At 45.1% G+C, this 15,651-nt stretch overlaps 2 protein-coding genes across 2 annotated transcripts in view; both read left to right on the top strand.

Annotated features, from left to right (window-relative positions):
- lcp2a (lymphocyte cytosolic protein 2a) overlaps positions 1-5,033 on the top strand; it is a 13,708-nt gene extending 8,675 nt beyond the window's left edge. The window contains exons 13-21 of the mRNA XM_013915194.1: positions 1,247-1,342; positions 1,480-1,498; positions 1,725-1,740; positions 1,854-1,929; positions 2,059-2,090; positions 2,612-2,670; positions 3,088-3,162; positions 3,304-3,453; positions 4,410-5,033. Of these exons, the coding sequence (XP_013770648.1) occupies positions 1,247-1,342; positions 1,480-1,498; positions 1,725-1,740; positions 1,854-1,929; positions 2,059-2,090; positions 2,612-2,670; positions 3,088-3,162; positions 3,304-3,453; positions 4,410-4,559 (673 nt within the window). The 3' untranslated portion in view covers positions 4,560-5,033. The remainder of the gene's footprint in view (positions 1-1,246; positions 1,343-1,479; positions 1,499-1,724; positions 1,741-1,853; positions 1,930-2,058; positions 2,091-2,611; positions 2,671-3,087; positions 3,163-3,303; positions 3,454-4,409) is intronic.
- A 4,416-nt stretch (positions 5,034-9,449) lies between these two features.
- On the top strand, positions 9,450-10,808 carry foxi3a (forkhead box I3a). The gene is made up of 2 exons (XM_013915189.1): positions 9,450-10,009; positions 10,159-10,808. The coding sequence occupies exons 1-2, from the start codon at positions 9,487-9,489 to the stop codon at positions 10,806-10,808; spliced, it is 1,173 nt and encodes a 390-aa protein (XP_013770643.1). The 5' UTR covers positions 9,450-9,486.
- The last annotated feature ends 4,843 nt before the right edge of the window (positions 10,809-15,651 follow it).

The raw sequence follows: 15,651 nt of genomic DNA, 5'->3' as shown, positions 1-15,651 counted from the left end.
ACACACACACACACACACACACACTCTTCTACGTTCAGTTTTCAGTAATTCTTTAATCTTTTCATAGATTGTAAATAAGCAGATTTATACTTTTAACGTCTTTTACAAAGAACAAACATGCGTAGCTCCTGTCCTATGCTAAGGTAATAAGACAGTAAGTGTATACATCTGTGTACACTGACTACAGCGCCGTGTGAGGATTTCCATCTCGGCGCCCCAACTCAGGGTTAGCTTCATCCTCTGTGGCAGCTCTGCCGTGGGGTGTACCACAGGGATCTATGATTGGACCACTCCTGTTTTCATTGTATCTCCTGCTACTGGGTGGGATCTTCTGAAAACACAACATTTCATCTATACGCGGACGACTGGCAGCTTTGTCGTCTCTGTGGGTCTGCTGCCTGATTGTCTCAGTCATGTTAAGTCACGGAGGCTCTAAATGTTTACATTTTAATGAACGTAAAATGAATTTTATCCAGTCCCAGTCATTCCTCAACTCTCACCCCAACCAATCACAGCAGATGGCCCCGCCCCTCCCTTAGCCTGGTTCTGCCGGAGGTTTCTTCCTGTTAAAAGGGAGTTTTTCCTTCCCACTTTTGCCAAAGTGCTGCTCATAGGGGGTCATATGATTGTTGGGTTTTTCTCTGTTTGTATTATTGTAGGATCTACTGTGCAATATAAAGCGCCTTGAGGCGACTGTTGTTGTGATTGGGCGCTATATAAATAAAGTTAAATTGAATTCCTCTGGTACCCCAGATGTTGACTCTGCTGCACTGACCCTGAAGAGCTCAGTTACTAATCTTGGGGTAAAAATCGACTCTGCGCTTAGTTTTGATGGCAGTGATGAAATCTTGATTCTATCACCTCAGACGTTTGTGGGGGGTCGAGCCTTTTCTCTCCAGGCTTTTGAAACCTGCCAGGTCTCTCTGTCACGCCCGCAGCTGGTTTTAACTGGTAAAAGAACATCTGAGCACCTCCTTACACTGGCTTCAAATTCAATTTAAAATCCTTTTACTGGGTTTTAAATCCTTAAACGCTCTGCTCCTGTATATTTACCCCCCCTCGTTCACGCCGGTCAGCTGTTGCCGCTACATCACAGCTGAAATTGAAGCTTTGGATCTTCCTCTTCACATCAGGCAGTCTACCTCAGTGCTGGTCTTTATTCGCTGACTTGTTATTTATTGTTATTGTGTTTGTTACTGTCATGTTTGTGCTGTGTAAATAAATGTTGGTGTGTTGGTGCATGCAGGCCACCGCAGGAGGATCCGCCCACCTTTACCAAACCTCCTCTGCCCTCCACCAACATCAACAGGAGCAACTCCTCCGCCCACCTCTCACCCAGCAGGTATCACCTGAAGATAAACGATTCACTTTGATGTTTACAGTTTATTTAATTCAACGTTTATTTGTAGCAAAATATTTTTATTTAACAGCTGAAGGATGATGTTTGAAAAATAGTCACGTTTGGTTTGTTTGTTTCAGCAGGACGGAGAGGAGACCGGTACGACACACACACACACACACACACACACACACACACACACACGTAAATATAGTTTATTTATTTACTGTCACCAGGTTTAATATCTCTGGTTAAACAAATGAACATTTTAAATCGTGTTTCTCTGAGTTAGATGAAGACATCTGTTTGTATTCATGTCCTCGTCTGAGGTTTGTAACATTGGGAAATAAAAGTTAAATTCTTGTGTTTTTCTTTTTTTCCTCAGCAGCTGCCAGACGAAGGTGAGGTTTTTCATTTTTTCCAGATTTACTTCCTAAATAAAAAAAACATTAAACTTTGTTACTTGTTTAAAACGTGCGTGTTTAAATCTGTTCTCGCTGTTTTTCCCCTTCAGTGTCAAACAGCAACACTTTCCCCCTTAGCAAGCCTCCCCGGCCCGGACCCCCGGGCCCTCCCACTGGAGACAAAATGTGAGTGACCGTTAGACCATAAGATTTCTGTTTGTGGTGGTTTACAAAAACACAAACCTTTACAAGTTTAATTTTAAGTGAAAAATAGAGAATATTTCATGGTAAACTTATTTTTATTGTTTTTAACAGGACTGGATCGCTGCCACACAAACTGCAACCTCGTAAGAAGAAAATTAGTTTGACATTTTGTGAAATACACTTTTTCTCAGAGTGTAAATACATCTGTCCTTTCACAATAAAACTCCAGAAATCGATCTGAAACCAGTGAAAAGGTTTAAAATGCCTCTGTGAGCGTGCTCAGTTTGTCCAGCAGACCAGAGATGAAACAGCTTTAATGATTCATACATTAGAATAAACAGATTTATGAATAACAGCACAAATTTATACAAAATGATTTCTTAAAAGTTAAATCAACATGGAGCTGCACTGATGTCCAGCAGGGGGCGACTGCTCTTTTAAATAAAATATTTGACTATGGCTCCATCAGAGTCACAGTTGAAACACACAGTGGGTAAAAGGTCATGTGAGGTTAGCTGTGGGTTGGTTTGGGCCGTGGTTTGGTTGAGTCCTCAGGACATAGAATAGAATAGAGTAGAATAGCCCTTTATTGTCTTTGCACATAGACATGATAAATGAATGTAAAGTGATGGTAGTGTGATTGTGTGTTTTTGTGGTGTTGCAGCGATGCCGTCGGGCAGACAGTCAGTTCGTCCTCCTCCATCTGCAGCAGGATACACACAGGTAACACTAAAATACACACGCGCTTGTCTTTGTGACACGTGGGCACCGAGGGTCACATAAACAGTATGAGGTCCATACTGATCAGAACCTTTTAAAGAGGAGCAGCGTGAGTTACTGACCCACGGTCAGTACTGCACACAGAGGAAGTGTTTCACAATAAAAGCTTCATCAAGAAATGACGGTTTCTATCAGACAGTTTTTAATTTAAAATACAGGAAACGGCACAGATGTTTTTGTTTGTATTTGATTTAATATATGTACTTTTAACGACAACAACAACAATAATAATAATTACAACAATGTTCTGGGTGATGTTCTTCAGTGTGAACAGCAGGTGGTGCTGTTTCCTTTGTCTTTGCTGAAACACACACAGAGCTCGTCATCAGAGGGTTTATTACTGTGCGTGTCTGTGTGCAGGAGCTGGACCCTCGCTGGTATGTGGGTAAAGTGACCCGAGGTCAGGCTGAAGGATGTCTGAAACGAGTCCGCAAGGTACCAGGAACAGAGCGTCATAATAAAAGTTTCTGTTATTCAGGCTTCAAACTTGTTTATCAGGACTCAGTGGAGCAGCAGTCACATACCCAGCACGCTAACACTGTGGTCTTAACATTTTAAATCCTGTGTCTCATCTAGGATGGGGCGTACCTGGTGAGGGACAGCACCCGGCAGCAGGCGAACCAGCCCTTCACCCTGATGGTCTACTACCAGGACAAAGTCTACAACATCCAGATCAGGCAGCAGAACCAGCAGTTCGTGCTGGGAACCGGACTCAAAGTCCAGGAGGTAAAATCCTGGATTCTTCAGTCATACAGCCAACATGTCTGTTTACTTCAGGCTTTCTTATTCACGTTTGCAGCAGATTTCAGTGTTCAGGGCACTTTAATCAGCTACAGAGGTTTTCCACATGATGTCATGTGAAGCTCACTCAAGAGCTGTCCGCCATATTGGACCTGACAAGGAGTTTTGATCACGTCCAATCACTACATACGTGAAATCATCACTACTTTTTCTCCCATCACAACAGATACAAGCATCAGATAAACTGTGTGACTGCATCTGTTTCAGCTTTTACATTTATAGTTTCCTTTTCTGTCTCATCATCTTCATCAGCCTCCTCCAGGACCACCCTCCTCCTCCTCACCTGAACTTAGGCTTCTGACATGACAAATCAATCTTGTCTGTTATCACAGTGTAGACATGCGACCCTCCGTCTCTGGACAGCTGACAAGAGACGACTAAACAACATCATAATGTCACAAGCTAACATCACGGCAGCTAACATTACACTAAAGCTTAAACTGTGGCGAAGCTTACATGTGCTAACAGTAGCTAAGAGTAGCTAGCAGCAGCACCTACGGGCAGAGACACACAATGCTCGGACACAAGTCACTACATGTTGTTCTCTGTGTGATTGTGTATGTGACAATATAAGTGCACAGAGACATGTTAACCTGAAAATGTAATAAAGATCAGGGAAATACCTGAAAGTGACCGTATCCAGTGACTCCAGGTCCAGTTGCTGTGTTTCTTGTAAACACTGAGAAGCATCCAGACTTTTGTTGGCCTTCATAACTCGTCCAGTACAATTTGAGGGGTTGTTGATATAAATGCTGTGATGTCAGAGCAAATACCAAGGTTACCTAACAACATCAGTAAAGTTCCACCTTCAGCGTTCACCTGTAATAACTGTGTTTGACCTGTAGGGGGAGGTGTAATCTAACTGTGTCTTGTGTGTCCAGTCCTTCCCGTCAGTCAGTGACATCATCAGCCATTATTCCCAGTCTCCTCTGCTGCTCATCGATGCCAAAAACCGGAGCGCCAGCCAGCAGAACCAGTGCATGCTCTCAGACCCGGCAGGATACTACATGGGTGGCCAGAATTGGTCCTGACCGGACTGAACCGGATCAAACTTGGATCGAAGCGGCACGGCTGAATTTTGCAGCAGAGGGAAACGGTTAGATTTACAATGAATGTTCAAACGCCACTAGCGGCTGTGCTAAACGTCTTCCTGTTTCCAGGAAGGCGTGCTGTGTGGCGCCAGAGGAAAATGTTGGATTTTTGCACATGTTGCTTCAGTTGTTTGTTTGCCTTTTTGTGTTCCTCAGTTTTTACGGGTTTGTGACAAAAAAATGTCCCTTTGAATCTTAAGAAGAGTTCTTAAAAGTTTTAGCTTGTCTTTGGGATTTCTGTCAACACTCGATGACGCTGGGCCAAATCTACAGCCTTCACTTAAAATACTTTCAAACTAAGCCGCCTGTTTCTGTCAGAAGAGTTTCCTGTACGTCCTCACCTCCACGTAACCTGTGCTTCACTGTTCACCTGTCTGTCCCAGCTGTCCTCAATAAAACCATCATGTGATGTCATTCGTGTCTGGATTTCTTTAACAAAGCACAAAAACCTTCATCTTTATATTTTTCCACCTTCTGTATCACCTGATGATAAAAGACGGAAGCAGCCAATGCTGACGTGCCTTAAACCTGCATTCTTTGTAATGTCCAGCAGGGGGCGACTGTACAAACGTCTGGCCTCTTCTTCAGAGCTGCTTTAATTCTTCATGATTCAGACTCAACACGCTGCAGGAAACATTCATCAGGGCTTTGCTCTATTTAGACATGACATCATCATGACATCATCACAGCTGCTGCAGATGTGTGGGCTGCATCATGATGACACACCAGCCTGAGACGATCTGAGCTCCCTCTGTGCACAGCTCTGTGTTCGCAGCTCAAACGTGACGTCGTCGCAGGACCTGGACCCGCAGCGCAGCAGAGCGCGGCGCAGGACGGTGCAGCAGAAATGGAGGAAGAGAAAACATACTCAGTCGTCTGTTCATGTAAATCATTATTTTTAAATTAACGACACACACAGTATCAAAGCTGTGTGAAGAGTGTGTTCAGACGCAGAGGGTACGAGGAGGGGCGGGTCTGACAGGTTATAAGCCAATGAAAACACTGCAGGTAATCATTAGAATGATTTATTGGCCCAAACTTAGCCGACACACACATCATGCCCATATCGTGGTCTAAACCAATCAGAGATAGTCAGGGGCGGGACCTCTCTATTGCCCAAGGTAAGATGTTCAGATATTGGCTGTATCCCAATTCAGCGTCTGCAGCCTTAAAGGCCGCATTTTAAGGCCGATTACGTAACTGCGACAGACGAAGGCTGTCCCAATTCAAAGGCTGCTCGAAATGCGGCCCTCAAATGCGTCCTTCATTTCCCTGAACTTTAAGGATGTGGTGGTGTAGACTTCGTGGCCCAACATATCCCAGAATTTTGGGAAAAAAACGGTGGATGAGGGGCAGCCGAAGAGTAAACTTTAAGTACTGAATATTATGTCACTTATTGATGTGCAAATGTTTAATAACGAAGAACATTAAACATTCCTGTTGGTTGGCCACATGTCGGCAAAGTCATGTGACATCAGTGACGTTTGTACTAACTTGGTTTTAAAGCCTTTACTTTAAATACACGCCGTTCAATAGCTGAGCTTAATCAGAGAATGATCAAAGCTCATGTAGCAACAAACAAATGAACACAAGATTTTCTCCTTCATTTCTGTCAAACACAGCTGTATGACACGTTTCCAGCTGTTAGTATCATGGTTGCTAGGCAACCTGGGCAGCGCGACGGAGGCTAGACCGTCCCATTTCACAAGCCTCGCACTTCCGGCCTTAGCGGTCTTTAAGTACGCGGCCCTTGAGGACCGTTGAGGCTGCAGACCCTGAATTGGGATACAGCCTTTGAGATGTTCAGTTTGAAGCCTTTGAGGCATTTTTAATTTAGACTTTCTTTTTATTTCATATGTCTTGAGATATTTTAAGTTTAAATTTCAGCTCAGTGAAACACTTTAAGCACAAGAACCTTTTCAGTAACGTGTTTTTTGGACTATAAGGTGCAATTAAAATCCTTTCATTTCCTCAAAAGTGCGCCCTATGTATGAATTCTGGTTGTGTTTACTGACCTCGAACTGATTTGATGTGCTACACGGCGCTCAAAGCAGTTAAAATGTTTAGCACGACTTTGCTAAGCTACGAACCCGCAACGCTCGATGGAGCGTTACAGCTACTGTAGTCAGGACCCTCGCGGAGTGATACGTACCGTGCTTCAACATAATATTACTGTACTGTGCGTGCATAAGGAGCCCAAATTGGCTCCTGCTAAGAGACATGGTTATGAAGCTTCAAACTCTATCAGTCGCGCAGCATGAGAACAGAGCAGCTGTGAGAGAGTTCAGCATGAATGAATCAATGGGTAAAGTTTGACTATTTTTATAATCCGGTGCCCTAAAAATACGGTAACGTGTAGAAATGAGCTCCAAATAAAGAACTTTGTGTTGACAGATTGTTAATCATTCATCAATGTTGTCTGTATGGGCAGCAGTTTAAAAAAGTCTACATGTAAAGCTGAAGTGTTCAGTGATGCGGTTGAAAAATTTGGGAGCACCAAAGAGAAAAAGTGCAACTGTGGGAAAACATTAGTCTCGAGCCCTGCAGCTCCCACTGCACCCACAGTCCACAGCAGCTTCTACACCAGCTCCACCATCTAGAAACTTTCTGCTGCCTCCTTTTTCTTTCTGGTCTTTGCGCCGTAAGTCATGTTTTCTCTTCTCGCTGTCTCAGCTTCCACGAGGCTTTCATCGGCGGATCTTCCTCATGGTGCTGAGCTCCTCCACCACGCTGACGGAGTGATCGTGTCCTGCACACGACTCAGTGGGGGTGGGGGGTACACTGTGTCACCATCCACCTGTCAGTCAGAGAGGCCACGCCCCTAATAATGCAAACATGAACCCTAATACAGGTAAGTTATGGAACACAGTTGCTATCCGGTCGTTAAGTGATGACGTGACGAATCCTACTTCCGGGTCTAAAGTAGTCTGCGTTTAATATGGCTTTTGTGTTGTTAACATGTTTAATGTTTTGTATTTTCTTCTATTTAATCTCAAAAAGCTCCTAAAACAGTCAGTGATCACTGTTGACCTCTCTCAGCTTTTATTACCGCTAATCATTTATTTAAGCTCAGTTTTTAAAACCTTAGGATGTAACTACAGCTCAGCCCATGCAGCAGTATATGAATGACTAACCTCGTATTGTGGATGGATTATCTCAGTTGTTCTCCTGGCTGAAGTTTGGTCCTTTTACAGCATCCTGCCATGCGATTACATTTGTTCCTGACCACTTTTATCGAGTGGAAAAAAAGTTAGCTTGTTTATATTATGCTAACATAGCTGTGTCGCTAGCGGTCACGTAGCACATCATTATATACCAGCTAGCCAAACTTCAGTAACCCTACAAACGTCACTGCTGTTTAGTTTTCTGTCTTCATTTATGTTGGAAGTGATAACAGAGCTGTACGTTTGAATTTGTTTCCAAAACCCCGCAGTCAGGACATGCTATATTGTATTTAGATGGAAACTAGCGAGCTAACTCCCTGCTAACTTCTAACTCCTTTAAATGTCATAAATTCCGTTTTCATGGATGCCTGGATGTTAAACTCAGTTGTTACACCTGGTAGAGCAGAACGCTGATCATTTTATTAAAGATGAAAGACTTTAGACAGTTTTTAACTCTCAGTAATGCCACAGTGATCGTTTGATATATGGACCTGCAGTGGAGTTTAGGCCCAGACACGGCTAGTGACGTCAGACTTAACGACCGGACAGAAACCAGTTGGTGCATCAGGCTGTAAACAGCTTTATTTGAACTCTGCTGCCTCTGCTGGACGTCGGAGGAACTGCAGGCTCTGACAGGAGGATGGTCACATGACAGCGCAGTCACATGACAGCCATGAGGACAGTTATTACACAAACATGGGCTCAGCTCCGTCCTCATGCATCTGCTCACTCTGAACAAACTCCTTCAGGCTGTAAAGTAACTGAGTAAAGTAGAAAGTTGTGTGTGGCAGCTTTGCAGCATCAGGATCATGACCTCCGTGTTGCTCCATCACTCAGGACTTTGTGATGGAGCTGCTGGACTGAAGCCTCAGACCCGAGCTCGTGTCTGCTGACAGACGATCGTCGGGGCGTCTGCCACAGATCAGCTGAGCAGTTAGAGCCACAGTGAAAACGAGCCCTCGTTGGGAGGCGCGCTGAAGCATTTACATGAGAATGTGAGTTATTTTGATCGGGCCTGCAGACATGCTGACTGTCAGCGTGTCGGGGGACGTCTGCAGAACAAAGGGCTCGGGCGACGCCTCAAACAGCAGCTGCAGAAACGACTCAGGGTCTGTGAGGAGGTGAACGGGCAGGGGTCACAGACACGCTCTTTAGGAACACGACAACGCTTTCAGCATTTTATGGCTTACAAAGTTCATCGAGTGGGAAAGTCACGGTCACAGGAAATCACCGTAAACACACCAATAAACAAATATCAGTGTTTCAGTGTTTGCAGAAGCTGAGTGAGCTTTAACCCTCATCCACAGCCTCACAGGGCCAGCTGTGAACAACAGCAAACAGACATTCAACAAGAAAAAGACTCAGAATTAAGAACTGAAACCATGAACATATTTGAATTTTCAGAGTTTAAAATGTCTCAAATGCAGCTGAAGAAAGCAGCGACGCAGCGGTGATGAAGCTGTGAGATCAGAGCTGCGTCTGTTCCCCTCTGCAGGGTCGAGCTGGCGTCTGCATTCGATCCTCCTGATCTGCCCCGGGGCAACAAGTCAACCTGTTCTTATTCAAATCAGCCCACTCCTCGCGCTCATGCCCCAGCAGCCAATCGGCTCGTACAGGGGGCGGGGCAGCAGGGTATAAGTGTCTCAGGTGAGCAGCAGGTGTATGGAGCAGACAGGTGCAGGCAGACTGGAAGAAGCAGCAGCATGGCGTCCTTTGTGCCGGAGCGTGGCCCGTCCCCCCCCGTCTGCAGACGTTCGCTGCCCCAGCAGGAGCTCCCATCTCTGGGCCTCGACCCGTCCGACTTCAGCCTGTACGGCCCTCTGTCTCCACCTGCGTCCAGCCCATCGGCGTGGCTCCAGCCGGCCCACAGCTGCAGCTTCGCCTCCAGCCTGGACCAGAACTTCGCCGCAGGATGTGCACCGGGGCTGCCCCCACCCTTCAGGGATTTCCACCCTCATCTCTACGAGCTCCAGAGGAGCATGCCCTGGTTCTCCCAGGACGAGATGCTGAGCTTGGTCCGCCCGCCATACTCTTACTCTGCCCTCATCGCCATGGCAATAAAGAGCGCTCCAGAGCAGCGGCTGACCCTCAGCCAGATCTACCAGTACGTCTCGGACAACTTCCCCTTCTACGGCCGCAGCAAGGCCGGCTGGCAGAACTCCATCCGCCACAACCTGTCGCTCAACGACTGCTTCCAGAAAGTTCCCCGGGACGAGCGCGATCCAGGTGAGGCGAGCACACCTGAGCTCTGAGGCTCTGATTCGTCAGAGACAGGAAGATGTTTTGTGCTTTGTTTCCAGTATAAACTCCGTTTCTTCATCCAGGTTTTGTCTGAAAAGTTTGATTAACCTTCCTCCTCCTCTTCCTCCCTGCAGGTAAAGGGAACTACTGGACTCTGGACCCGAACTGTGAGAAAATGTTTGACAACGGAAACTTCCGCCGCAAGAGGAAGAGGAAGAACGACTGTGAGACCAATGAGAAGAAATCTTCCTCCTCTTCATCATCACCGTCCTCCTCAGAGCCCAGCCCAAAAATTCCCATTGTGCACAGCAGCAGCAGTTACAGCACGGAGCCGCCTCCTCTCTCAGACGCTGCGTCCAACCTCAGCAGCTTCCTCTGCCACCTCCAGGACTCCCTCTTCCTCGTTCCTCCTCTTCCTCCCTCCTCTGCACCTTACATGAAGTTACCAGAGCAGGCCTTCCCGTCGCCTCAGGGGTACACGTCTTCTTATTCGCCCGGTGCCGTGGTGCCGCAGTGGGACACCAGCTGCTCCTCTCCATCCTTCTACACCTCGCCGCCTCCTCTCTTCTCGTCCTCCCAGGCCAGTCCCTTTAACTTCTGCCCGCTCCCTGACCCTCAGACTGGCTCCCCGTCACTCTACACTGAGCTGCAGACGCCGTCCTGTCCTCACGTGGAGCTCCAGGAGACGCAGCAGCTGCAGCAGCTGCAGGCCCAGAGCCAGCCTCTGTTCTCCGGGGGCTTCAGTGACTCTCTGCCCCTCGACTCGCTGGTCCTCCAGCACTGAAACAGACTAGCCTGTCCGCCCTGAAAAGTTTCTATTTATCTTTTTTATACTTTCACAACTTTAGGATAAGTGAGAAAACGTGTAAATATGAGTGAATGTTGGTGTTTGGAATTAAAAAAACCATTTAAGTTTAAAACAATGTTTTTGTTCAATGTCTCCAAACATGTCAATGAAACGTTTAACTGCACAAAAACAGAATTTGTAAAAAGTCACTTTTAAAACCAAAAAGTAAAGAGAAGAAAAGACTTAAGTAAATGAGATTTAATCAGTATCTTAAATTTTTTATCTCTTAAAATAAAAATAACCATAATTAAACTTTTACACTGCATTAAATTATAGCTTATTACAGGTTATATTTAAATTATAAGAACAAAAGCAGCTGAGTTTAGCTTTAGCATGAGTTTTGCTGCAGGTTTTTTTTTAAAACAATACTGAATAGCTAAACTTCATTGAAGTACAGTAGATGTTTGCTATTCATACAAATTAAAAGGGGGAAATGAATAGCGACGCTTTATTTTAGCTTCTGGTGTTTTTGTGTAGCTAACATTGAATTTATATGAAGCTGATTAGCATCTCTGGGTAACTTTAGCTGCTGAGCTAGTTCTTTAGTTTTAGCGTGTGAGCAGCTGTCTTTGCAGAACTTTAGCAATGAAATTAGCATTTAGCTTACAGGTTTTCAATTAGAATGTCTCTATAACATTAGCAGTGTAGCATAGCAGTGTAACTAGCCCCTTTTTATAACTTTAGTTAATGGTTATGTTAGCTGTACAGTTAGCATATTTAAATGATTATGTTAGCTAGATTTAGCTGTAAAGATGGCCTCTTTCTATGAGTGTATAAGACGTTAGCATCTTTATGTAGTTTTAGCTTAAAGGTCTGTCTGTTCTTTATCAGCAGCTGTTTAAAATCACACAGTTCTTGAGCAAAAGTCGTCCAGTAAGATTAAGACGAGTCTTTGGAGGTCTGTGGTTCTTTTGGGGTCTTTGGAGTTTTTATACGTTTCTGTTTGGGAGCAGTGTTGCCAACTCCTCAGTAAGGAAAATTGCTATTGGCTGTCCTAAAAGTCGCTAAATGACGACATTGCCTAATTTGCATACTTGCTCATGGCTCTGTAATTTTAACAGACACTGTAGATGAGAGAGATATAACATTGTGGAAGAGACATAAAGTGAGTAAAAAACACCCTAAAAGCATTTAGAATATATTTAAAACCACAAATTAAATTTCTTTTAGCAATTATTGTTTTTTTTTATGTCACAATTCCAACCCTGCGCTTTTATCTGGACTTGGGACCGTGAACACCACAAAAGTGACCCGAAATAGGCACTCTGGTGGAGTTACTTTCCATGTGTGTGTTTAAGTTTTAAACCTTGTGATCCATAAAATGTAACATTAAAGGAAGAACATTTTTAACCATTAACAATCAGACTGGACATAGCAAGCCTTACCAGAAAGCTTCATTTGAAATCGGATGTACAAGAGGGACTTGAGGCTTTGCGAGGACATCCGATTTCTGACTGACTGAGTGGTGTTCAGTTAACAACCTCCAACTGAACACCACGAAAACTAAAGAACTTATCTTGGACTTCAGGAAGGGCAGAGCAGACCCGGCCCCACTTTACATTCACGGGAACTGTGTGGAGAGGGTACACTCCATGAGGTTTCTGGGCGTGCAGATATCTGATGACCTCTCCTGGACTGCAAATACTACAGCGGTGGTTAAAAAGGCCCAGCAGCGTCTCCACTTTCTGAGAGTGCTCAGGAGGAACAACCTGGAGGAGAGGCTGCTGGTGACATTTTACAGAGCCACCATAGAGAGCATCCTAGCGTACGGCATAACAACATGGTATGCAGGGTGCTCAGCTGCAGACAGGAAAGTACTGCAGAGGGGCATCAACACAGCCCAGAAGATCACTGGCTGCTCTCTGCCCAGCCTGGAGGTCACTGCAAACTCTCGGTACCTCAGCAGAGCTGGCAATATCATCAAGGACCACTCTCACCCCAGCAACCAACTGTTTGAACTATTACCGTCAGGCCGACGGTACAGGTCACATAAAACCAGGACAAACAGATTCAGGGATAGCTTCTTTCCCAGAGCTATCACCGTAGTAAATAAGCACAAAAACAATTGAACCTATTCCATACCGTCACTGTCATTATATTATGCTGCTATTCATACTGTCATTATATTAATGCTGCTATCCTGTATATATTGTACATACTATTGTTTGAGTACTTACGATTGTTTTTTTGTACTTTTTATATTTTACATTTATATTTATTATTGAAACTTGCACCAAGGGAGTGGCACTCCAATTTCGTTGTACTCTCTACAATGACAATAAAGGCTATTCTATTCTATTCTATTCTAAGTTTGCAGTGATGGGAATGATGTATTTTAGTGCACTGATTTATTTTTGACAAAGAAAAATGTACATGAACCGCTGCTCCCACCATGCGTTACAGTCGGGGGGACAGCGGCTTCGCTCATGCGCGATTCATTTGCAGTTTGTACGCGTAGGGATGAATATCACCTGCTCTGACAACTGCTGAGTGAGGACTAGCTGTGAGCACTTTGGCACGGTCTGAAAACTCGCTAAATAAAGCAACACAGTCACTAACTTGGCAACACTGTTTGGGAGTCTGTGTTAGCATTGGGGGTTTCTGTAGGTCTCCGTAAAGCACCCCTCCAACAGCTAAACCCATCTGTTCGCTGATAGACCATGTGCACGTTAGCATATGCTACTTCCGGTGCAGAAACTCCTGTGGGGAGCCAAAGCCATATTAAACACAGACTACTTTAGACCAGGAAGTAGGATTCGTCGCGTCATCACTGAACAACCGGATATAGAGATGTGCTTCTGAATGTGGACGATGTGTCTTCTGCTGCAGTGATGCAGTTCTGCTTGTGTTGAGTGATGTAAACAACTGATCGATCTAAACTCTTTAAACGTCAAAACTGATCATTAGACTTTTTATGACACAACAGTGGTGAGTGTTCCCACCTCCTGCTCTTTGTAACTTAACGCCATCTTTCCGTTTTCCAGTTTTGGACATGATTGTGGAGGATATATCTTCACAGTAGCGATTGACCGCAAAGTAAAGCTACCGGAAATGTACAACCCCACATCCGGTCTCAAACCAGGAAGTTAGCATTTTCTCGTGCACAGGGTCAATTGGATTGTTAAATTTGTCATTGACTTGACATTGACCAATCAGCTGAAAGGAAGAAAAATCTGGTCAAAATTTGTACTTGCAAGTTGAAATCCACACGCAGCCAGGAAACCTGAGCGCAGAGTTTTACTCGTAGTTTTTTGCTTTGTAAGCAGACCTTAACAAAAACATTTGTAACTCGTGTAAATATTTTTTACAAACACACAAATCCTCCTCTGTAGCCGGTGCTCTCCCGTACTTTGGTTTAGAACCAGTAATAAAACCTGTCACAGCATCCTGCTGATGTGCACAACTGACAACACAGCAAACGTGTTGTTGTGTTGTCAGGGCTCGTGTTAGCAGCTCACTACAAAGGTCCCACTGGGAATCTGCCATTTTTAGTCAGCATGCATGAAGGTCACAGTTACAGCTTCATGATGAACTTTATCAGAACGAGCTGACGGCCGCGCTGTGTGACTGTTTATGCTTCTTGTTTTGTAGTGAAAATAAATCAGCACAGGTTCAAACGTTGTGACAGGAAACTTCAGCATCATAACCCTAACCCTCCTGGCTCAGCTGTGTACTTGACGTCTCTTCTAAGCAGAAAGGAAGCTCTGAATCAAAAAGGACGACTTCCTGACACAGAGCGGACTTTTAGGTTCTACAGGTCAAAGGTCAGGACAGCGTAAACCTGTTGTATCTGCGGCTGAAGCTCAGACTGAGCTCTCCTGGGACAGCAGGATGCTACCAGGGCGCTTACATTTGGCCCTGCAGTGTTATCCATGTGATGTATCACTGTGAGTCCGTGAGCTGCGTCCCCACTGTGGCCAAAGTGCGCGCTCATGTGTGTCATGTGTGTGTCATTGTAAGGTGATGTAATCAGGTACCAGTCTACGTAATAAGGTAGGCTGTTGTTGTGATTTGGTGCTTTATAAATAAAACTGAATTGAATTGGATGTGGTCATAAACTTTCCCCAGGTGGACTTTCCTTCCTCCTCTGACATTCCTGACCTTTGACCCCATGTTTGAGCTGCTGTCGGGTTTACCTGCCTTCAACCTGCAGGGTGAAGTCTGAGCGCGCTCAGGAGTTACACTCTTAGTTTTTTCTGAGGCAGATTTCAAATGTACGACATAAATATAGAAATGATTGATCGTCATCACGTCGTCAGCGAACAGGCTGCGTGTGATTGGTGGACGAGGTGTAAGTGTGCCGCTTGTTTACACTCCACACGTCCTCAGACACACACACATCGATCAGCTGCTGATAGCTTTCATCACACTCTTATTGACACAACAGGAGGCGGAAGGCCAACGTGTGCCGTCTGTTTGCCGCCACAGGCCTCATACATGCAGCGCGTGGGGGCAAAACACCCCCCCAGTCATCCCCATTAAAACCACAGCATTTGCATCTGAGACTGGGAGGAGGAGGAGGAGGGGGAGGAGGGGGAGGGTGGTGCTGAATGATCTCAGCTGGCAGGATGACTGAAGCCCTGAGGTACGACTCAGTGATGAGGCTGCAGCTCCTCCAGAGCGACAACGTGATTATTGATGATTGATGATCGACATGGAACACTTTGAACTCAGACGAGTCATCACACTGAAGTTCACTCTGACCACACACAGACTCACACACACACACACACACACACACAGACACACAGACACACAGACACACAGACTCACACACACA

Source organism: Pundamilia nyererei, unplaced genomic scaffold (assembly GCF_000239375.1).
Source record: "Pundamilia nyererei isolate P.nyererei 1_Seehausen unplaced genomic scaffold, PunNye1.0 scaffold00266, whole genome shotgun sequence".
NCBI lineage: Eukaryota > Metazoa > Chordata > Actinopteri > Cichliformes > Cichlidae > Pundamilia > Pundamilia nyererei.
Note: the sequence above shows the minus strand (reverse complement) of the source record. Positions and strands in the feature narration are given on the sequence as shown.